This window comes from Haliotis rubra, unplaced genomic scaffold (assembly GCF_003918875.1).
Source record: "Haliotis rubra isolate DU_JTF1 unplaced genomic scaffold, ASM391887v1 Scf4, whole genome shotgun sequence".
In the NCBI taxonomy this organism is placed as follows: Eukaryota; Metazoa; Mollusca; class Gastropoda; order Lepetellida; family Haliotidae; genus Haliotis; species Haliotis rubra.
Window position 1 is genome coordinate 6,666,591 of NW_025767079.1, and position 25,619 is coordinate 6,692,209.

General features: G+C 40.0%; 1 protein-coding gene across 1 annotated transcript; it reads left to right on the forward strand.

Annotated features, from left to right (window-relative positions):
- Positions 1-745: 745 nt before the first annotated feature.
- Positions 746-8,023, forward strand: LOC124287277 (solute carrier family 22 member 4-like). The gene is made up of 8 exons (XM_046723776.1): positions 746-789; positions 2,064-2,485; positions 2,861-3,094; positions 3,348-3,482; positions 3,932-4,014; positions 4,395-4,515; positions 5,511-5,583; positions 5,786-8,023. The coding sequence occupies exons 2-8, from the start codon at positions 2,118-2,120 to the stop codon at positions 6,173-6,175; spliced, it is 1,404 nt and encodes a 467-aa protein (XP_046579732.1). The 5' UTR covers positions 746-789; positions 2,064-2,117; the 3' UTR covers positions 6,176-8,023.
- The last annotated feature ends 17,596 nt before the right edge of the window (positions 8,024-25,619 follow it).

A 25,619-nucleotide genomic window follows, 5' to 3' on the forward strand; every position in this document is an offset into this window, starting at 1 on the left:
CTTTTGCTGCCCGCTTACGGAATTTAATAATGGCATAAAATGGTTTGCCCCTTTCGGCTTCAGCACGGAAAAAATCGTACACTTTAATCATCAACTGTTTCACGTCAGCATTCAACTTCATTTTTCATCAGGCATGTGTATCCCGTGCACGACGAGATAGTGGCTGTTCCGTTTCTGCGGTTTCACCCCTCCGCGACAGATAACAACTTTTGCGTTTTCAATGATGATAGTTTCTTAAACAACTTTTTTAAGAAAGCTGTTGGGTATTAGTAAATGATAAACATGTGTACTATTTATATTTATGTGGCAATTTTGTACAATGATAAAATTTGCAATTCATCGGTCCGTTTCTGACTCAAATGGACTGTAGTAACAACACCAACATGGTAATACTAATATTCCCGATTCCGACTTCATAGTAAGCATGATTGTGACATATCTGCTCAACACACTTATGTATTTCAGGGTCAGCTAAAGAAGAACCGTATCACCAATCTGCCGTACTCTTTTTTCCTCGTCTCTTACGATGCATCTTGAGAGTCTCATCGGAGAGCTGGGCAGTTTCGGTCCCTACCAGAGATGCGTCCACTGTATTCTACTGTTGCTCAAAGCACTTAGCGTCCCACCTATGATGATGATGGCGTCTGCAGGTGTTGAACCCGATTGGTGGTGCGAGTCACGTGGTCAGGATGAGACCGCCATTTTTACAAATAACAGCTACCAAAATTGTCAGTGGAATGGACTTGTCAGAGAATATTTGAGCCCGAAACAGTAACCATTGTATCTGAGGTAAGTCATATCGTGTCAGATTCGACATGTAAAAATCCCTGTATGGGTAATGGGTGATAAACATGCATCAAACATTATAAGAGGCATGGGTTATCCGTTCGTCTGAGGCGTAGCTGGTAGACAGTGACGATTGGCTGTGTTGAATTCGGCTAATCTTCAGTTCATCTTCGATCAGGTCGGATAAGAAGCCTTGGTTTGTTGGCATCATTTCGATCTCGTTGGTTTCAGGGTTTTATTAACTGCCTTATCACTGTAAGTTGACATGCATCTTTCAAATCGACCTGAAGTTGAACTCAGACAATCACTTCAATAAGATCGATATAGTTATACAGTCTCTTGATTAGTAGGGTAAACTCGTTTTGATGCATATTGCTTTGGTAAGGTGAAAAGAAGACTAACTGTATTCTGGTCTGAAACATTATATACACTACGCGCCAAAAGAAACGTTACCCTCCTACATTTATGACTTACTTAATTTTTTCAAATGCATTCATATTTAGGTGAAATGCATTTTTTTCGAAGAGTTAAATTGTCCTATTTTCGTCCATGCAGAAATAAACAAATAACATTGATTTAGATGTCCAAAAGAAAGGTTGAAATAAAATTATGTTTGAGACAAAGATAAATGATTTAAAGTCACCATTTTCAACTATTAAAACAAGAAACAGCTGTTGTAGAGTGTGTAAAATTGTAACATAATCAGTCCTATGATTTCAGTCTTTTAAAACATTTTCTGCTGATTTGCATTAGTGAAACAAGTAGAACGTGTCCTTGATATTGTGAAAACATGTTTAGGAACATCTAAAATTATCTTTGTTAACATTTTTGCTTGCAAAGTAACATTTTTCCATTTTCCTTTTACACATAGCAATATAAATCGCCAAAACGCAGCAATATTTGCATCCATTTCACATGTAGAATGATTCTATAGGGTATAAAGAGAGCCTAGAATGCATGATATGATACACAAGTACGAGGAATATGCCACGATTAACAGCTGAAGAGAGAGAAAGAGCCATCGTAATAGTGAAGATGGGGTCGACATACAATGATGTTGCCAGCGCCCTCGGATGCCATCATATCACGGTTATAAGACTTATTCAGGGCTTCAGACAGACTGGGGTCCCCGTAGACAGACCAAGAAGTGGACGTCCACGCTTCACAACTGAAGCTGAAGATAGGTACCTCCGTCATTAAGGAAGGAGGGTAACGTTTCTTTTGGCGTTTAGTGTATTTTATATTTTGCCTGTTTATACAAGTTCTGGCTATTTCAGTGGAACCTCGTGTGCAGCAACAGGTGGGTCAGTAACACCATCATTTCCATACAAATGGTAGGTGTTCTTTTCGGCAGCATAATTGCAGGCTACTGCTCAGACAGATACGGACGGAAGAAAGTTGTCTACGGCGGACTGCTATTGAGCACCATCAGCAACCTCATAGCTTCATTCTCTGTGTCATGGATCATGTTTGCTGTGATCCGAGTCATCATCGGACTGGCAGTAGGATTAACATTGTCCTGTTGCTTCTTGTACCGACTGGAATTCGTGGGAAAGAAATGGCGAGGGGCGTGTACTACGATTCCATCCTGGTCCCTTGGTGTGGTGCTATTTGCTGTTTTAAGTTGGTCCATCCGGAACTGGAAATGGCTGCATCTAACTATCGTTGCAATCAACATTCCCTTGCTGCTGACTTGGTTGTAAGTGAATTATTTAAGAAATGCACAATCATTTGTGTTTTGTTGTAAGGACAACGCCGTGACTACTAATTTCTACTTAGTGTGGTAATTTTAGTTTTGACTATGGACCATATCCGAAAATACCTCACATGTTATAGAACAAAGGGACTTAACACATTTTTCAAAATGCCAAAAATGTTCACACACATTCCTGCCTTACATTAAGATATCTACCGAAATATTAACTGAAAAAGGAAAACGACTCTTGATTTTGAAATCTAATTTCTTCGACTTGAGTTAGCGCACCAAGCATGAAGTATTCTAAGACTACATGCTTTGTACCATTCTCTTTCTCATCTGTATCAATTCAAAATGGCCTTCAACATTTACTGCTAGTGTGGTGCCAGAGTCGCTCCGTTGGTTAGTTGCAAAAGGACATCTTAAGGAGGCGAGGCGCATCATCAACAGGATTGCCAAGTTCAACAAGAAGCCTGTTCCAGACATGTCCATCTTGGAGCTGATCGCCGAGGAGGAAAGGGCGGAGAGGAACACAGCTAAATCCTACTCCTATATAGATCTGGTCAGAACCAGGACACTGAGGCCGAAAACTCTGATAACAAGCTTTCTTTGGTAAATACGTTGCATATGTTGAAGTACCTACCCTTATATCTGCATTTTTGAAGAAAAATTCAGTTAAATTGTGAACGATAGTGCAAGGTCCATCTTCGGGATCATCATCATCATTAGTAGCAGCATTTTGTCACCATCAACATTATTACCAGGAAAGTTTCAACATCTCTACTTGCAACAATTATCACCAGTGTTGTCCTGAGCATCACCATGCCAATCATCTGCTTTCAGCTCCACATAAATGTTGTTTCAGGCTTTCATTGTCCATTGTGTACTATGCCATAACATTTGGTATAAAGAACCTGTCAGGCGACTTCTATCTCAACCTGATGATCATGGCACTACTGGAGGTTCCGATGTCTTTCGTGGAACTTTTCATGGTGTCAGTGTAAGGATTTATGGTACTTTAAGTAGTTATTCAGCATAAACGTGAGCTTACTGTGTATATGTGTCTGCTTATATTACTCCCATCTAATGCCAATGTTATAACGCAGGCACTATGACATACCATTTCACAGTTTAACATTACACAACCAGTAACTTAATTAGTGAAAGTCTATATCTATTCCATCGTTTAGTTCTTGTATAAATCTCTACAGATTTTGTGTTTGTGGGAAAGGCGTCGTACGTTGGGCTTCATTTGACTCATGTTAATTTGTTGTTTATATTTAAAACAAATGGTTATACACGTTTTATGGTTAGCTATGAGTGTCAAAATGGCTTTCATATTTCAATGTCTGTAAACAGACAAAATTACCCAGCCAATGACGTGAGTCCAACTGCCTTCTCACCTGCGCATAGTTACTTTTGTAAATCTCGGGTCTTATGATCACACAGGTTCAGTCGGCGTTGGGCGTGCGCCATACTGCTCTTGTTCTCAGCTGTTGCCTGTTTTGGTGTCGCCATAGTAACAAAGCTGGGTGAGTATGCATGTCTGTCTTGATTCTGCTTTGGGACACTTGGTAAATCTTAAACTAGAACATGTGGGAGTGAGTGAGTTAATATTTAACGTCACATCGGCAATATCTCAGCCATATCGTGACGAAACAAATGTATACAATAAATAGTGAAAATACGAACATGTTGGAAATAAAGCAGATGTGGCATCATTCTCCCCAGCAGAACATTGGTTGTAAATATGTACAACGAAGGGAAGGAGTATGTTACAGTATTAATGATAATGGTGTTGTTTTTTTCAGGAAAGTGTAAATGGCGGTGCTTCAACCAGCCCAATAGTTTGGGCATTGTAATAATATCATTCACCATTTCCTGTAAATACACACACCGCACCTTTTTACAGCTCCTGCAGACATCAAAGTGCCGTTAGAAAATGGATTTGCAATCTCCGCCAAATTATCCAACATCAGCGCATGGCTATTGATCGGGGTGTTGTCCAGTGAACAGCTCCCTACCGTGGTCAGGTGATTCGAATAGTCACACTATGTAGAATATAGATTGTAGCGCTGAAGTGACTAGCTGTTAACGACAAAATGATATAGAATAGAAAATGGTATTCAAACCCTCCTGCCGCGGATCCTGGCAAGGACAAAATGAATATTACACGCCACAGCAATATTTGGGCATTAATCTGCATGGCCACTCGTGCTCCAAATGCGTGGGGAGTGTTGAGTAATCTAGTATCTAAACTAACATCATCTACATGGACAGAGCACAAAGAACGATCCTAATAACATGTTGAGTCAGTGTCTTCCAGTGTGCCCTTGTCTTATTCACATCTGTGTGTTCGCTGAGTGACTGGTACCTCATCAAGGCATTTCCTAGGGGTATTTGTACTTTGCTGGTACTCAACAACTTTTATTACTGACCATGTTTCTTTTATAAATTCAGTATTTGCCACGTTTTGTGATAAATAATTTTATCATATGTTTGATTTTCAGTTAAAAAATCAAACGTAAGCTATATTATATCGACTTGGAGACGATACTCGCACTAAGCATTCAACACATGCTTGTAAAGGACAATTGATACCCTTCAAAAACAATACAGTATAATACGCAACTGCTATCAATGCATATCTTTGACATCTTATCTTTTGAAAACAATATGTTTAGATTTTCTGCACAGATTTATAACAAATCCATGTCGTCATTGAACTTGTTTAGTTTTACACAAAATTACCAATTCACCGATTTCTATTTACAAAATGTTGCAGAAATGAGTGATGTTGAAATAGACATAATCAGATTCTTCATTTTCAATGACATGAAAACACAATCTCGTTGTACTTTCATTTGCCCCTTAGTCTGTTTTTGACATTGTTGTGTCTTATATTAATTAAAGTGATAGTAGATATTCTTGTAGATAATATTCTTTGCAAAGCAGTTTACAGTTGAGGACTAGTATTTTTTACATTGTAAATCATTTGAATATGTCACGACTTCCTGACCTTTTCCAGGAACTTGGCATATGCTGCTCAAAACACAGCTGCAAGAATTGGAGGGATCGTGGCAGCTCAGATATTCTCTTTGGTAAAACAATTTAAGTGTTAAGTAACCACTCCACAAACCTCAGCGTGTTATCTTTCACACGTTAGGGGACTCCACTTTTTACTTTCAAGCATTCTATTTCATTAGATTCAAATCTTGTTTTCCCTGCCTGATATGGCTGCACTATTACTATTAGCAGTGTAAAGCCTGTAACCTCTTTAGCAAATTCTTATTCCTCTGCCAGGGTTCCAAGGACGATCTGATGCCACCTTTCCTCGCCATGGGAATCTTGATGTCTTTTACGGCATTATCATGCTTTGGTCTTGAAGAGACGAGCAAAAAGGCATTAGAGGACACAATGAAGAAATATACAAGAGAGGGCGTGAATGAAGAGGTTGAGGGAAGTCTTCCTCTGAACGATATTACTCTGACAATGAATGGCAGGGGTGGGGCGAAGGGAGACATCGCAGAAATGGACGAATATTGTACCTATGCAAAATCATGTGGTGGTGGTACTGACGAAGGAGGAAGTATTTCCCAGTCAAAGGTGAAGACAGTTGAGGGATTGGTTGATAACAGTAAACCAGAGAAGAATGAAGGGGAGGAACAAAGGAGCAGTAACACGTTCCTCTAGGTCCGGCGTGTGTACAGTACAAGCGACATTGGTGGTGACAGATACATAATAATGTCATATGACGATCATAACGATCAATGGTCAAATATTAAAGACTTGATTGTAATCATTGTCAACAGCAGGCGTTGTCAGTCAGTAAATTAACATGTGTTGTGATCTTTTCAAGTAACTTGCTGGTATGCATATTAAAAAAATTGTCAGATTGTTTGCAAGTTTCTCTTTTGTTGACTTTATCAATAGTGCATACTTTGTCTTACTTGTACTGGATACCAGCCAGGTACATTCAAGTCAGAACACCATAGCAGGGTCCTGGAAGATTACAAACAAATACCTACGCTATATTTGTGAATAGATAGGTGAGTGATGCTGAATCAGCAACAGTGTAGCTATCAGTTTTCTATGGAATTGATTATAGAATAAAAGTGCTGACAAAGATCACTTAAACAATAAACTCTAAGCTTTATCACAGAGTTAATTTCTTTCCAATGTACTTAAACGAAGTAGTGAGAAACGGCATTGAAATTTCAGAAATGGTTTGAACAGTAACGAACAATGAAATAAATGTGCATATCCACACAGTACTGAGAGGTGGTTGCCTGTCAAAGGGCTATGACAAAAGGCATCCGTTTCGGGGATCTTCTGTCTTCAATACATAAAACTGGTATAATGAAAGTGTCCAGTGCAACACGTCACCTTCTTATCATAACTTCGTAATTCGCCCTCACGACTCGATTAGTAAAGGCATAATACCCAATCAAGATAATTAGATACATTTTCTACTTCGAATTTCTAACCTATCGCCAAACAGCAGGTTTCAAGCGCGCTCGATACTGACATCTCAAGAGTAGCTTTATCTGCAGAATATACCTTAGAAGTTTCCCACCCGAAAGCCAGCAAAAGAGGATTTCCAAACGTACAAATTTAAATAGCATTTCAAAATGTCAGCTATATATGGATGGTCAATTTTACGGTTCCTAATTGCCTGAAGGCGTGTCAAATAAATAATGAATCTGGAAGGGCAACCAGTTAACTGTAATGACAAAGTATGATACGGAGTGACAGCTGCTGCTGACACTGTATATCCTTTCTTCTATTAAATATTAGTAAATGTTTGTATGATCATGGCTTGTTGATATGACAGGTAGTTCGTGCCAGGCAGTTTCAAGTTGGTAAAAATCGAGAAATCAAGTTGCATTGACCATGGCAATTCAGGCAGTTTGAAACCAGCAATTACAGAAATAGTTCCCTTTCATACAGTGTCTGATAAGGAGGATTAACACAGCGTTAAAGGAAAGAATGGATGAGACGGATATGGATTTTAGCAACACAATGCAGTGCCAGTTTTATCCTTCTGATATGTAGACAAGGCTCATTAGCTTAAACACGTATGCCTTGTAAATGATGTTAAGCTCTTGAATGTATGCCATTTTGTAGCATTTAAAACTACCTTGGGTATATCAGGACAACATTTTAAGCATTTAACAGTTTCATATAAGGAAGCGTTTGTCAAAGCTTCTTATTACAATTTGGTCTCTTTGACCGTTCTGATTGGAGTTTTGCAAACTGTGACAACTGTAGCAGGCACTTCAGTTGTCATTAAAGGTCTGTTCCAAGCAAACTATTGATCTTGACGAACATGTTGTTTTATATAATGATTGATATCGTGTTGTGAATAATGCACTTCAGGATTGAAATAGTACTCTCACGTAACTGAACATACAAAGAATATTATTTGTCAAAATTTAAGACCAATTTGCCTCACTGTATTTTGTTCAATTGAGAACAAAACTGAGGCAATTTGCAAATGTGTGTGTACCCAAGGAACGTAATAAAGAACATGATCCAGCACATTATCTCATTTTGATCGTCGTGAACAATTTGTCACGGTAGCCTGAAATGAGTCTTTATTTTGTCCGGAGGATAACCTGATTCAGATTTTTAGATGCGTTAAATATTATCAGATATACATAGCTAAAATTATTTTCATCAATAATGTTTGAAATGATATCAACATGTTACTACGTACACGTAATGATAAACATGAACAGTACATCATCTTAAACTGATGGATACAATCGACTTTAAGATTAAAATTCAAATATAATTCAAATGACTGCACTAATGACAAATAATACCAACACAATTCCATTTGGTTGCCAGTGGTTCCCGGTCTTCCACACTGCATGGTGTCACGAAGTGTTGTAAAGAGACGATATACTCACAATGTGATGGGAATATTGAAATCGGAATAAGCATGACCAGATCACAACGTTTGAAATCCCTGATCTACAAATTACATATTAGAGATGATTACAAAATGATGTTCATAGAGAATACTACACGAGGTCTCATTTATACGAATTATACGAAACCAGTGTCCTTCCTATGGTATCTGACCGAGCGAAAGCGAGGTCAGATAACATAGGAAGGTCACGAGTTTTGTACAATTCGCATGTAATGAGACCGAGTGTGGTATTTTATTTATTACCCACGTCTTACATGCATTAAATTGACAAAATAGCGTATTTTTGTTAATAGTTTGGTTTCAAACCGAAACCGGTTTCATAAAGAGGTTGCGGAAGAGTTTTGTACTGTAGTACAATATTTGCATGACGTCACACTGTAATGACGTCACTGCCTTGGTAACCGACGTCTAGATGCATGTCAGTTGTCATCGCCTCGTACAGCCTCCTACAGTAAACTACTCCGTAGCACCCCGTTTCTTGGTTTGCAGTTGCTTCATTCGGCTAACATCACTGGAGGAAACATTGCGTTTATGTTTTCCGACGGATATAATGTCTCAGTTCGACTCACAATTAAATAGCGACACGGCAACGTTCCGTCACAACGTGACCTAACTGAGAGGTCATCGGTTATCCAATCAAATCGTTAGAATCTCAGGTCAAGTCGTTACGACACAGGTCAACGCGATACGACACTCGTGTGACGTACGAGATTAGTATGCAACTACCCATGCGTTGACCACGTGGGAAATAAATATGTATATTATCCCAGCTGCTGTCAAACAGTACACATAACAGTAAATCGAAAATACCAATACCAAATCGACCATTTTGAAACATGCAAAGCTGTCGACCACCAGCATTCCGATGTATATCTTCTACACGTGCATTTTTCAATGTTCTGAAATTTCCACAACCCTGCATAGCCACCAATCATGAATGAAAATAGCACAACAGTACTGAGACTAACTCGTCAATTCAACCGTACGCAAAGTTCGTGGACGTACAAATGCTCAGGGTCAACATTGCGCGGATGCACTGTTCCAAGTGAACTGCTACTAATGAGTTGTGAGGAATACCACATTTGGCCAAAGCAGAAGAAATGTGCAATGCTTCTTGCTGAATACATACGATGAGCGAACGAATACATACATGAGCGAACAAATATCATGATTTATTGCAACGATGAAAACAGAAGAAGGCCTAAATTCTTACCTTGAAATGGTTTTCACTTAAATATTTCTGAAAGGACAATTAATATCGTTAATGTCGTATTTCATATGATTCAAGGGCAAATTGGCGTCACACAAATGGAACAAATTTGGAATACACGATATCGCAACTTCCGGGTCAGTATTTCATTCTCGGGAAAATATACAAGCTGTTAAATGAGGTTAATGTTTTTTCACATTACACCCCCACGAGACACACAATGACCTTTTCCACAATAACAACAAAATAGCTGATGTGGACATTTTATAGAAGGAATGCGTGTTCAGTACAATTCCCAAGAACTTACTCATAATCAATGTGATGCTTATAACATTATCCAGTGTCAGTAAAGAACAGAAATTTCAGGAGTAGGGGTTTGTTAATTTGTTATAATAGGTTTTCATGAAACGTGACTCACACGATAATATGATCGTTCAGCCAATTCAAATGCAAAATGGCGGAACGAGTTCGGAATTAATTTCACTTGCTAATTTCCAGGCAAATCATTAATTTTCATCATGGTAGGCGAACAAATGTTTTTATATTAATGGAGACTCTTTTGATCCTCAGGTGAAAAGAAGACCAACACTTAACTGGTCTGAAACATTATATATATTATATTTTTCCTGTTTATACAACTTTTGGCAATTTCAGTGTGCAGCAAGAGGTGGGTCAGTAACACCATCATTTCCATACAAATGGTGGGTGTTCTTTTCGGCAGCATAATAGCAGGCTACTGCTCAGAGAGATATGGCCGGAAGAACGTTGTCTACGGCGGACTGCCATTGAGCACCATCAGCAAGCTCACAGCTTCATTCTCTGTGTCACACCCAGTAGAAGGTAGCGATGGGGAAGGGAGGCGACCCGTGACGTTCGGCTTATCCTTAGTATTAATTTGAAAAGGAGTCTTGGTTTCTTGGCATCTTTTCCTGCTCGCGGGTTTCATCAACTGCATGAGAGTATTTCCTCTCACCCGCTGACCTGCAGTAATGTAATTTACTAATATCCTAACTATCTAAGATATCAAAGTGCTGCTTGAAAATGGATTTGCAATCTCTGCCAAATTATCCAACATCAGCGCATGGATATTGATTGGGGCGTTGTCAACTGAACAGTTCCCTACCGTGACCAGGTGATTCGATTCATACTAACTTGATTGTTGTGTTGAAGTGGCTATCTGATAACAAAACACGGCGAAGTTTGATAGAACATGGTATTCAAACGTCCAGCAACAAATGCTAGCATGGCTAAAGGATGCTGCTCTACAAATCAAAATCTGCGCATACATATGCATGGCTAATTGTGCTCTAGATGTATCTGTACGCTTCAGCAATCTACGATCTAAAATTGACGTAATGTACCTTCTTTAAGTGGTATGTAGAGTTGAGTTGAGTTGGGCTTTACGTCATATCGGCATTATTCCAGCCATATAGCGACGAGAACGAGTCTGCATTAATACACATTGTAAGTCAAAATTAGTTTTATTTCAAAAACATATATTCATTACATTGTCATTTAAAGACAGAGAATGTCATAGCACTAAATTTAAAAGCAGGCAGTTCGTTAGTCACATTACACAGTTACAATTTATGATATTGATCAACTTCCCTCAGGTAGTTCACTATCAGATGAGCGCTCACGCGGGAGAACAGATCTTTCAGATTTGTTGCATCATAATGTGAGTCCCTTGCAGACGATAAGTCTACACAGTCAAGCAGAATATGTTTCATGGTGAAAACTTCATCGCAAGAGACACATATGGGGGGTCCATCCCCATCCGTTTTCAGCAGATAGTCATGTGTAAACCGACTGTGGCCAATACGACATCGTCGTAAAATTACCTCATCACGTCTTGACTGACAACCCAAGTAGGTATAACCATGGTATGTAGAAGCTGGTATGATGACGACGAACATTTTTTACAGATAGACTTCTTCATTGCAATAGATGAGACCATTCGGTGTAGATGCTATCAAAAATGTGCTTGATAACGGTGTTAGGATCTACACCGAAACGTCGCATTTATTGCAATATAGAAGTTGTCTATCCATTGAAAGTGTTCCTCTTAATGTAATGTAAATAAACACAACATATAGAATAATATTGGTAAAATGCTCAGCCAGTAGTGTCTTCCAATGTGCCTTGTGTTATGTATTTATAACAGCCGTTGATTTCGAATGGGTACAGTATTTGTACTTTGCTTGTACTGTTTACTAGACACAACTGTCTGAGTATTCTTTTTTAAGCTGAGTGTTTGTCATGTTTGTTTGATAAACTGATAAGCCATAATGTTATCATATGTAACAAATATCAAAAGTTAGCGGTAATACATCCACAGCATAAACGAATTCATGCTTTTAAAGATTATTCGATTTAAACCATTTTCATATAGCAAAGCATAAGACAGAGCTGCCATCAATGTGTGTCTTTGATATCCTATCCTTGAAACCAAAAGGTAGATGTCATGTGGTTGCAAATCCATGTCTTCATTGAACTGGGACATGTTACACAAAATCACAAAGTCACTAATTACTTTTTACAAACTGTTGCGGGGATGAGTGATATTATCAGATTTGGAAACATCATAAATCTCGGTGTACCTTCTTTTACCTTTGTGCCCCTTTATTGATGACAGTAGTGGTGGGTATGCGCTTAGAGCATGCCCCTCGGTGATGTAGATGAGGCGCTATAAAAGTACTCTTATTATTATGTTTTACAGATTAAGATGAAAATGCAGCAGAAAGGGTCCGGGTGATCCTGGCACAGTCAGGCTGGTAAGGCTCATCATCAGCTCAGGGCCCTTGCCCCCCAACACTCAGCCCAGACAGCGAATGGGACGCTGCCTAGTGGAACCCACCAAGAACTTTCCAGAGAATATGTAGACTCCCCAACACTGCAGCCTTCTGCATTACCCAGAGTGTAAGAAGGGCTGTGCTCCTGGCGGAGAACCCGGGCACTCTCCTGATCTGCGCCAAGAGATCAGGAGGTACCAAACCAAGGGCACCAAGAACAATGGGGAGCCTGACGACAGTGTACTTGGGATGCAAGCGAGACATTTCAAAGGCGAGGCCCGCATAATTAGCATGCTTTCCCCGAATCTTACTAATCGCGTTGCTGTCAAAAAGGGACAGAAAATTCAATGATATATATAAATTCATTAGCTTTATCAAAAAGGACAAGATCAGGTTTGTTGGCTGGAATTCTTCTGAGGCTGTATATGGACCTATTCCAAAGAAGTTTAAAAGCACGTTTAAAGCCACCGGCATGGCGAAGACGAAAGTAGAAGCAACGAGCCATGTCGTCATGTCGTTTAAGATAGGCTGTTTGTGCCATGGACGGGCATCCACTAACAAGATGTTGGAAATCTCTGTAAATTCATTGAACAGTCGACATTTCATGTTAATATTTGGTTTAAGAATCACATTTTGGCGATAGCGAATGGAAAGGGACTGGTCCTGGGCAGCAAAAAGGAAGTCTTCAGTTTCACATTTAATACCAGCCGACTTCATCCAGGTGAAGGAGTCAGTTGGATTGCTATTCTGTTCAACACACTGCATGTACACACGATGCAATGGTTTCTCAGAAAGCTTCTCCACAAATGACCGACTCTGGGCAGACTTCACCTGGTTTAATCCCATCGCTGTATCATCCAGCAGTACACCACCATCAACAAAATCAACCTCAAATTTCAGATTCTGTCCAACAACCTTGGCACGCTTAAAATAGCTGTGGAATGCATGCCTTGCTTTCATCATGAGTCTTGACATGCATCACCAGAGGATCATCCAATAAATAAATATGTGCAAAAGTACACACTAACATTCTATCATGAAGAGCCTCCACATTAATCAAACCCCGACTTCCCGAATTGATTGGCATATATAAACGATTAAGAGATCGTGGTGGGCTCCGTTATCAAACATGATCCTTCTGGTCAGGCGGTCAAGACTCTGGATATCTTGTTTTGTCCAATCGAGTACTCAGTAGGAAAGGACGGGCACAGCAAAAGTATTGGTGGCTCTGACCTTGTTTCGAACATTTAGCTCTGAGCTCCAGATTTTCTTTAAATGAGTTTTATACTTGGCCCGAAGTTTGTGTTATTTCGAAATTCTCAGGGGAGACGTGTGTGGCATTGTATCAAGGGATAGGCACATTTGTAGTGTCTGAAAATATACAAGCTGATACAATCAAACATCTCCATTTACACTAGAAAGTAGCCCCTGTGACCTGGGAGATTTAGTTCTCCTGAGTCTGAGGAAAATCCCGACTTGCTTCGTAAAGGGATTTTGCATTGCACAAAGGGAAAAATGTGAGAATGCATGGGAAACAGACTTCACGAAGTAAATCCTGTCTTTGCTTTGCGCACGCGTGCGTGAGTGTTCACTTCACTGCATTTAAATTCTCTTGAGGGGCACATAGCACAAAGCCAGGGAAGCTATGGCCAAAATGACAGCCCAAAGGAGAGTTTTAATTTGTATTTAAATGTTCATGTGGACCACATATATCCTACTCTTAATATGCGGTATTGCAGAATGAGTAATTCCAAGGGCACGAAACTGAAAAGGTCAAATTACAGGCATATTATTGGTTATGGTGATTGACAAAGTGTTGTGCAGTATATCCTGCAGGGTCAAAAACCTCTGTTTAGCTGAATATGCACAAATATAATTTGTATAAATTAAACACAAATTTGTCTCTTTGGCTGTAACTTTTATTGTAAGATTAAAGAAAATTAAAGAAAAGGTTATATTTACTGAAGTTCTGTACGAACCATTTGTGTACAAGGGAGGTAATATAGAAAACATAATTAAATCACATTATCTCCCCTTGATCGCTGTGAACTTTAAAAACTATTTTCTGTTTCATTAACACACGTTGAAATGGTGTCGCCTTCTTACTGTAGGTAATGACGACCAAAACAGTACATCGCCTTGTGATGGAATTCAATCGTCAAAATATTCCAGACAGATACATTAAAGTTCAGTTTCGACTATACTTGGAACATTTCTTTATTAATATTTACTTATACTTCAAATGACTGCATTAATTAAAGCTAACGCGAACACAATTCCATTTGGTTGCCCAAATGATTTAAACGCACAAAGTGACGGATTATTATAATCAGAAACAAACACCTGACCAGAAAGCAAGGCTTAAAATCTTTAAGTTTATCATTATTACACACCATAAAGAAGTGTTACCCACGATTACAAAAACGTGTTGATAAACGTATTTTCCCGGTTGCTGCAAAACAGTACATAGACAAGTAAATCCCAAATCCCAAACATCACAGACCATAGTCAACATTTAGCCAGTAGACAACAAAACTGGCCTTGCTGAATCTTTTCTGCTTCGCATGTATTTTCAATGTTCTGAAATCTGTTTGGTAAATAGCCATGAATACAAAAAGCCACAACGATGCTACTCGCTCATTCAACTGTGTGTAAATTTTGTCACTGTGCCAAAGCAGTAAAAATATGCAATGCAAAAAGGCATGTTCGTTGCAGAATACAGATATGTCTGAAAAATACCATGAAAACACAGCTAGGCGTAAACTTTATTTTGACATGCTGTTTCCATGTCTTCTTTCTTATTGCAGGTAAATACTAATTTCATTTAAACAAGGAGGGTTATTTCTGTATGTAGGTCATGTAGATCACAGGCCAGGGTTATGACTATATCCGTTCATTATTCAGGGCTTAGAGCTGATATGCATATTTCCAGGTCAACGATAATTTGATAGTTTCACCAACGTAAAGGCAAAATGGTGTCACACACATAGGGACAAATTCGGAATTGACATTTTCGCTAGCTAATATCCAGGTAAGTATTTTATTTTCATCAGGGTAAAACAGATTTGCAACTGTGTTGACCATATGGGCACAGTGAACAAAACAGCGGATTTGATACTGTTTTGAACTATCATAAATACCTAACAGTATTTATATGGTCAGTTGAGGAAACGATGACTGAATGACTTCAAGAATACTAGCTGGAATTGTCAGAATATAAGTGATGAATATACACTCAAACCAATACCGATCCAAATGTCATTCATAGCAAGTTTTGGCCCGAGGTCTTCTTTTATTCAGATGTTCTCTAAAAAATCTGGAGACTGTCTAAGATTCTGTCCCATTGACATTATTCTTCATTAAATTAAAGTATGGAAGATGCAAAGACGCTTTTCTGTTTCATTTATGGATCTGTAAGAGTTCCGCCTCATTATCTGTGTACCGTCTACCGAACCCAAGTGCCCATATTTTATCAACACTGTTGATGGTTGTGCAACGAGTAGCTATGTGAAATAACCGTGCTAACTCGATTTCGTATAGGTTCTGGTGTTTATCATTTCAAACTGCTCAATTTGCCATTTGTTATACCATGGAATGTGAACGCTTTGTTGATAAAAAAAACATCGAAAAATGTTTCAAGAATGTCAATACATTTCGGGGGCATTTTACATTGGTTTCCACCGGCGCAGTGTTCTGACATGGAAATAACATATGCACGTACAGCATACGTTGCCTTTCTGTTTCTTTTAACGATACGTCTCATTTCTGATACCAAAAGATAGATTTGTACCAAAGAGTCTGCCAAACCAACTTGCCCATATTTTCTGATAACACTGTTGATGGTTCTGTGGAGGTGTGGAGGTGTGGAGGTGCCTTGGCTGCTGCTGCTGCAGCTGCTTGAGTTCTTCCCCGGAATGTTTTGCTCGTTTATGATGGACTAAGTCATGCGCCCAAACATATTGTTTAGAACAAACTAGACATGAATACATTTTAACTATTTGATGGTTAGCTCTCGAATGATAAGAGTCGACTTTTATAGGTGACTGATCCTCCAATGACCATAGGCTAGGCTAGGTCACCCTATTTTCGAGAAGGTATCGCTTGTACTAGTTATTCACGTCCAAATATACTAAGCAGCAATAGAAACGTCAAAAAAACGGATAACTGTAAACCCATTTAATGTTTTGATTGTATATTTTTGACAACATCTCCAACTTTACCTGAGCAAAGACATTACTTCCCAAACTCAGAATAGAACCCGGGAAATGGTCTCAAAAACGCAACCTGATCTCGGAGATGGTACGGTGTTCTCCATGTTTTTCATGCAACTCATGCTGCACGTGCCGTTCACAAGGACCAGCCCTATAAACTGCACCCCCAAACCTTGTTGAAACATTCACATTACAACGTCAGCAGGATGCCGCGACTCACGACAGCTCAGAGGAACCAGGCGCTAGGAAGACTTGAAGCTGGCCATACTGCACAAGCCGTTGCCAATCACTTCCAGGTCAACGTTGGACCATCTACAGGCTGCAGCAACGTTTCCTCGCCACCAAAACCTCCAAATGATCGCCCCCCGTACTGGCAGACCAAGGGTGACCACAAGACGACAAGACCGCCATTTTGTAGGACAGTATATGCAGAATCCCTTCATGCAGGCATCCGAAACAGCACGCCAGACAGTGGGAACACACGAAAGACCAATCAGTACTGATACAGTACGCCGACGTCTTAACAGCGAGAACCTCAATTGCCGTAGACCTTACCGTAGACCTATCCTCACCCCTCGTTATCGGAGTGAACGTCTACAGTTTGCCCAACAACACCAAAACTGGCGATACAGGCAATGGAGAACTGTTCTGTTCACAGATGAGAGTCGGTACTGCGTATCAACTGCAGATGGCAGAACAAGAATATGGCGACGACGTGGCCAGCGTAACTCAGACCAATGTGTTATGGAAAGAGACACATCGGGAGGTGCAAGCATCATGGTATGGGGTGGAATAGGCCTGAACCAGAGAGTGGGTCATGTGGTGTTCCAGAACCTTGGTCCAGGGACAGGAGGTGGCATCACAGTGGTGCGCTACATCGACCAAGCTCTCAGACCCACGTTAACCACATTTCGCGACCGCCTCCGTGGTGTAGTGGTTAGAGCTTCCGCCCGGAGAGCGGAAGGTCGCGGGTTCGATCACCGACCGCGTCATACCAAAAGACGTTAAAATATGGTACTTGTTGGTCCCTGCCTGGCGCTCGGCATTAATTGGTACATCAAGGACTGGTCGGCTCGGAGTCAGAAAACTGTGTCTGAGTGGGGTATTCATGCTTCACTGCGGCATGGTATCTCAGTGGGCTAGCACTATAAAACCAGCTTCAGTCTGGGCTAGTATAAGCAGCCGCACATACACATACACACGCATGCACGTCGTCATATGAGCGAAATATTCTCAAGCACGACGTAAAACCCAATTTCACCTCACCTCACCACATTTCGCACGTCACCGGCATTTTCCAGCATGATAACATACTGCCAGAGCTACACGGGACTTCCTACAGCAGAACGGTGTCAACATTATGCAGTGGCCAGCCCATAGCCCTGATTTAAACCCAATTGAACAACTTTAGGATGAAATTCAGGGGAGACTGAATAATGTCCTACCAAGGCCGAACACAGCCGATTTATTGCGCCAGGCCTTTCTCAGAGTGTGGTTCCAGGTGCCAATGGCCTTCATCAATCGATTGATGCACTCCATGCATAGACGCTGTGCTGCAGTTATTGCCGCTCGTGGTGGTCACACTAGATACTGAAGTCAAGGGTCTGACTGGACTGCAAACGTTCAGGTAATGACTTGAAATTGTGCTGAGTTATTCATTGATGTGTCAAGATATTGTACACAAAAAATGTTTTTGATCCGCTCATTATGTCCATTTCTGTAGTGGTTTGATTACAGTGCCTATCTAATTTTGAATTCGTACTGACGTTGTTTTTGCTGCTGAGAATTAGACTAGTCAAATTTCTCAGAAATGTGAATGCATGAGGCATTTTTGAATAAAAGCAAGCAAACAACATTTTCTGGGGTAGTTTTTCGTGCTGAATACGAATCTGTTGTTTGCTAAGCTCAAAAATGCCTCATTAGGTCACAAATTGGGTTCAAAGGTCAATGAATGCAAAATTCAAATTTTTAAAAAAGTGTTTTATTTATCATTCTCCATCCATACAATGAACTCATTTTACAATATATTGATTAATAATGGTACCACAGGATTTCAAAATGTTGGATTTCATGGAAATGCTGAAGGGAAAATTTCGTATTTTTGCAAATATCTCCCTTATGGGGCGACTTTTAGTATTTGCGTGAAGAGCTACTTTTTACAAGCATTTTTGCTCAAAATGCAAAGCAAGGCTGAATCTTTTCCTTTTGTTGACAGAATTATATTCCAGGCAAACTGTTTAGATCACAAAAATCGCATATTAAGCACATAATTACTTCAAAGGTTAATGAGTGTGACAGGATGCGATAGGCATTTTTACATGTATGCCACACGAATGCTTTTATACTGCTTCACATGTATGTCAAATGAAACTGCTTTCATTCATGCAGCGAGTTTGATTAATGATTTTAGCAACACAATTACCCACAGAACAGTTCAGGAAATCACAGGAACAGGTGGGAACCCTATCCGATAATGTGTCAAATACATAGTATGAAGATGAAGGCGAAAGTGGAAAATAAATGCATTCAAGCCATGTTATGTGCTATGACTGAAGGATCGAGGCTGTACTAAAAGACTTTGCTATCACATGTTTGGTTTTAGGAATCTTTGTGCCGGAGGATTTTGTTAGTTGACGCACTGCACTGGTACTTTTTTTCAAAAGGTGCAGTGTGTGTGTACCAGGAGAGGTCATCAGTGGCGGTATATACGTAGCACTGGTGTAAGTTTGTTTCTATTTACAGGCCAAGGTTTATCAGTTGAGCTTTGTATCTTATGTCAGGAAACCAGTCAGACTAAAAATACCCTCTACAACCAGACAAAACTGGGCATCTAATACATTCTTGAGGCCACCCAGTTGAGGCACAAATTGAAACATTGCAAAGTTCGGTCATCTGTAGACAGGCTTTCGTTCCTCTTTAAGAATCTCCTGACGGCAACCCTAATCTAAAATGGCATACACACATTAGGGAAAAAATAAATGTAAGGCTTGCCAAGGAATAGTCCAATGCTTCACAAGGAAATGAACAGACTGGTGTTTCAGATGAAGGATACCGCTTTTTACGCAGGGGGTACTTCAACAATGGATTTGTACACAAATGCAAAATATGTACACAAGGCCTTTGTACGTATTGTAGACGTGCATGATTTAATAGCAGACGAAGCATGCTATCATATTGACTGTCTAAGTAAATTTCTGTGGGATGCGGAGTCATGAGTTACGTCACAATGCAGAGAATGGACACGAATTTAAATTGTCTGCTGTGTTCATGAGGTACAAAGAATTAGCCAGTGACTCTATCATCCTATCATTTGATAAAGGAAACAAGTGCATTGTGGACTCTTGACCCAGCTGCACGTTGCTTTGAGACTCCACAGTGATATCATGTCACATGTTGTGACGTGAGTGAAGAAGGAGAGTAGGCCAGTGTACATGCTTCTGAACATCTTACTTGTTGGCCAAAGTCATGTTTATAATCAGTTTGAAGAAGATGAAATAGGCGCATCTGATGTTGAACGGGTTAAGAACACAAGGGTTAGAAGTACAGGGCACTTCGCACCAAGGTACCAAGTCCATCTTGTTCTCACAAAAAGTGTGTCCTGCCCCCAAGAAAAATGAAAAAGAATATCTCCCAAAGACCAAGTTCCTTGAAAACACTGCCCAAGTATGTGGATCTAGTGCTTGGAGAACCCGGGTGTAACTGATGATGTGCCAAGCATTCTATATGGTATAGCTCAACTAGTTTTCTTGACTGTGCATGTTGATTGGTGAAGGGTCATACCCATACCAACATGTTTAGATGGTGCTTCCTTGTCCCCGCAAACACTGTAGACCATGTCTTGCCCCATACTACGAACACCTGTGTTCCTAATCCGTTCAACATCAGATACACGCCTATTTCACGTTCTTCAGAAGGAGGTACACTGGCCAACTCTACTTCTTCACTCACGTCACAACATTTGAATCCTGGATCTGACATATCACTGCAGAGTCTCAGAGCAACGTGCTCCAGTGACATGAACCACAAATTCATAAGTGACCCCAATGCACTTTGATAAAGGTCCCTTGAAGTCCCCTGTCTACTGAAATATGATGATGGGATGATATGATGATCATTGGCTAATTCTTTGTAACTCATGAACACAGCAGACAATTCAAATATGTGTCCATTCTCTGCACGGTGACATATCTCCTGACACAACCAAGCCATGGCCATATCAGCTCATTTGCTGTCAGTTTCTGCCCTTTTCGCATCCCACAGAAATTAACTTTCAAAGACGTTGTGTGCATATTTTGCATTTGTGCACACTTTAGAATGTATAATTATGGTACAAACATGGCTTGTCTTCTGCTTGCTTTCGGAGCCGTGACAGAAAATGTACAACGTCAAGTTCACTGTTGAAGTACCCCTGCATAAAAAGCGGTATCCTTCATCCTAAACACCAGTCTGTTCATTTCCTTGTGTGGCATTGGACTGTTCCTTGGCAAGCCTTACATTTATTGTTCCCTAATGTATGCTGAATAACAGAGTTTGTGCCATTTTAGATTAGGGTTGCCGTCAGGAGATTCTTCAAAGAGGAACGAAAGCCTGTCTATAGATGACCGAACTTTGCAATGTTTCAATTTGTGCCTCAACTGGGTGGCCTCAAGAATGTATTAGATGCCCAGTTTTGTCTGGTAGTAGAGGGTATTTTTAGACTGACTGGTTTCCTGACATATGATACAAAGCTCAAATGATAAACCTTGGCCTGTAAATAGAAACAAACTTACACCAGTGCTACGTATATACCGCCACTGATGACCTCTCCTGGTACACACACACTGCACCATTTGAATAAAAAGTACAAGCAGTGCATCAACTAACAAAATCCTCCGGCACAAAGATTCCTAAAACCAAACATGTGATAGCAAAATCTTTAAGTACAGCCTCGATCCTTCAGTCATAGCACATGGCTTGAATGCATTTATGTTCCACTTTCGCCTTCATCTTCATACTATGTATTTGATACATTATAATAATAATAGTAATAATAGGGCATTTCTAACGTGCGTATATCCATACTGAAGTATGCTCAGAGTTCAGCAAAGTTGGAAAGACATAAGGAAAAGGTGAGTTTCAGTTTTGATCGGAAGCTAGAGAAGTCACTGGTGTTCTGGAAAGAGAGGGGAAGATCATTCGAGGCTGTTGAAGCTGCGTAGGCGAATGATCTGCTGCAGTAGCGAACACTGTTTGCTTTAGGAACAAGCAGAAGGTTTTTGTCCTGAGAACAAAGGGATCTAGCTGGTTTATATGGCATAAGAAGATTGGAGAGATAAGCAGGAGCGCATCCAGACAGACAGCGGTAGGTGAGGCAGAGGAGTTTAAAGCGGATCCGGTTCTCGATTGGAAGCCAATGAAGAGATTGAAGAATGGGAGAGATGTGGTCAAACGTCTTCGATCTAGTCACGACACGTGCCGCAGCATTTTGGATTCGTTGAAGACTCTGGATTTGTGATTTGTTTGCACCGGCTAGGAGAGAGTTACAACAGTCCAGGCAGGTCATTACATGGCATAAGGTGAGAGTTTTTGCCGAATCTATAGTCAGGTATTGCCTAATGGAACTGACATTGCGTAGAGCTGCAAAACAGACCCTAGACAGATGTGGTATGTGATCATCCAAAGAGAGGTCGGAGTCAAGGATGACACCAAGATCTCTTACTTTCTGTGAGATGGAATACTTTCTCCATCAAAATCAAGAGCATTCAATGAGCACTGTGAGGAACGTTTTGCAGGACCCAGTAGAATGCACTCTGTCTTTGAGCTGTTCAATTTCAGCATGTAGTCAAACATCCAGCTCTTGGTTTCCTCACAGCACTGTTGTAGGTCATTCAAGGCGGGTGTTGCTTGATCCATGGTGGGTAAGAAGACTTTGTACATTTTAGGAATCATCAGCAAAGTTATGGCGATCAACATGGTGGGCTTCCATTATTTTCCCAAGATCTTTGATGTAAAGACTGAACAAGACCGGACCTAAGACCGATCCTTGTGGGACACCACAAAATAGATGAGCTGGATTAGAGTAATGATCCTCTATCAGTACTTGCTGGTAACGGGACGACAGATAAGACTTGAACCAGCATAGAGCTGTGCCATCAATGCCATTATCAGATAGGGTTCCCACCTGTTCCTGTGATTTCCTGAACTGTTCTGTGGGTAATTGTGTTGCTAAAATCATTAATCAAACTCACTGCATGAATGAAAGCAGTTTCGTTTGACATACATGTGAAGCAGTATAAAAGCATTCGTGTGGCATTCATGTAAAAATGCCTATCGCATACTGTCACACTCATTAACCTTTGAAGTAATTATGTGCTTAATATGCGATTTTTGTGACCTAAACAGTTTGCCTGGAATATAATTCTGTCAACAAAAGGAAAAGATTCAGCCTTGCTTTGCATTTTGAGCAAAAATGCTTGTAAAAAGTAGCCCTTCACGCAAATAACAGATTCGTATTCAGCACGAAAAACTACCCCTGAAAATGTTGTTTGCTTGCTTTTACTCAAAAATGCCTCATGCATCCTTAAAATCCACATTTCTTAGAAATTTGACTAGTCTAATATGGTGGAATTTTGATGGTCCTTCTTTAGTGAGGTTTCAGACTAGCTTTTCCAAACACGAACTTATACATTGGAAGCTATCGATGAAGTCCATACAACCTAAAGAAAAGGAAATGTATTTTTCCATGTTGTTTGGAATACAATTGATTTTCTTGTGTTGAACTTTCCCTATGGCCTGCATGATTAGATGATCATCATAGCCCCTCTAGTTGTGAAACACCACTGGAATACTTCCCGTGAACTTGTAATTAATGTTACAAGCACTATGGGCTGCCTCTCGAAATTGCCCTGTCACGTGACAGTGGTCCTTCACTTTACCGCTGCAGAGAAGCTTTTCACAAATATGGCATTGTATTGCCTTTTTAAACCTTTGCCAGTCACTGTCTGTCATAATCATGGGAATGTCTGCCAGTTTGACTAGGAAAGTGATATTGTTGAAATCAAGATTCTCCGTATGTTTCATTGCATGCAGTGCTGAGAGGGTAGCCCACATAAAACACTTCTTGTCCCGGTTCCTGACATTGATGATAGCCCGTTCCATTCTCAGCTTTAAAGGTAGGGGTATACAGCTGGAACCTCTCAGTGGTTTGTATCGAGCCATGTGGATAGTCAGGTCGATGATTTTGTCCACAGTCCAGTTACTACCCTTACGTTGATATTCGATGAAGGACTTGTAGAACATTTTAATGGACTCCCTGATGCCTTCATCTAGATCTTCAACCTTAAGACTTGTCTGGCATTTCCCACAGAAAAGGGTTCTACTGTATCACTACATGTTTTTCCTCCTCATTATGATTTTTACGAAATCGCATGTTGTCGTGCTTCTCCACACCTCCTCCAGGTATGTCATGGATGCTGACGGTACCGCCCAAAACCTGTCGGTCACAAGGCTGATCGTTTTGGTCATAACTACCACCCACTTGTTGTATAGGAGCATGCACTGCCTTCTTGTGATGTTGCCAGTTGTCCTTTCTGGTGTATCTGAGCTTACAATAGTCACAGGAAAATAATTCTTCATGTCTATGAGAGGTTAGCTTGTGTCGCAGCAGACTTGACTTATGAGAGAATTCTTGGCCCCACACATAGCAGTTTTAAGACATACGGGATTACTAAGCTTGGGGCTCCATGCTCCTGAAATATAAATACCGAAATATATTGTTTTATCATATACACCTGGTTCTATTCATAATGCATTACTACTAATGTAACAAACATATAAAGAAAATATTAAATAAATAAGTAACAAATAAAATATTTCGTAAATTATAAATAACCAAAATGATGAATAGGTAACTGAAATTAACTAATGAATAAACATTACCAACTATCAGTCTGTCTCTTCTGTATCGAAATTGTAAAAGTAACTACATTTACTTCAGTAACTTCTCGTTTGGTATGTGTATATATAGGCTGACTTCAGCCAGCTGTCCAAACGACAATGGAACGACCCGCGCAATGACACTGTATTTATTTGGCAGGCGCGGACATCGGAGAGAGCAACCAATGAATATTGCAGAAAATCTCATCTGCTCTCTTTATTTGTGTTTTCATTAATAATTATCTATTCATTTCTGGTCTATATTCACGTCTTATTTCCTATCATATTGATGACTATAAACACTATCTTCTCCGCGTTCACACGAGTTGTTCATGGCATTAATTGTTGATTCATAATTATATTTTTTAATTTAAGGGTTTGTCATCGAAGTGAAACTACCAAATGTCCGTGCAGGAAACATAATTAAGAAATGCTAATACAACTATTATTATATGTAATGTTGTAATTACTCTTCTTAATTACTGTAAAACCTAATGGTTACAATTTAATGGTTATAAGCATGCTGCACACTATTGTTGTGCAAAATGATTTGCAAGGTTGGCCCACTAACACACTGACCTAGTGATACAGGTCATGTCTGTTGCACATGGCCAGCTGTGTGTGCACAGGTTAAGACTGTATTGACCACAAGCCATTGTAACAGGTAATATATTGTTGGAAACAGGTGGATGGATATTTCACTATGTGTAAAACTTTGTATAAATGTGGGACAGCGTTCTATTCCATTTGGAGGACTTATGGATGTAGCTTGTTACAGATCGTGAGGGGTGTGTTTATATAACGATGCATGTTTACATGACGATGTGAAAAAATATGATTGTTTGTTGATCTCATGGATTATATGGAATATGCTATTCTAAGGATAAATAATGGACAGGTATGAAACATAGTTTGAAATCGTAAGCCGACACATATGTAAAGGTTTAATTATGTTGCAATGTAATGTATCGTGAAAGTGAGGGCATGGTGGGCGAGCTATCTAAGGCACCAGGGTTGTGATCCAGCTATCTTGAGGTGTCGGGATCGAGCCCACGTGTAACCGGGTGTAAAA

What these genes read in the sequence shown, in the direction of transcription:
- LOC124287277 (XM_046723776.1), top strand. Translation starts at nt 2,118, where the DNA reads ATGGTAGGTGTTCTTTTCGGCAGCATAATTGCAGGCTACTGCTCAGAC. An exon ending in CCCTTGCTGCTGACTTGGTT is followed by an intron (nt 2,486 to 2,860) that starts GTAAGTGAATTA and finishes ATTTACTGCTAG; the next exon opens with TGTGGTGCCAGAGTCGCTCC. An exon ending in CTGATAACAAGCTTTCTTTG is followed by an intron (nt 3,095 to 3,347) that starts GTAAATACGTTG and finishes ATGTTGTTTCAG; the next exon opens with GCTTTCATTGTCCATTGTGT.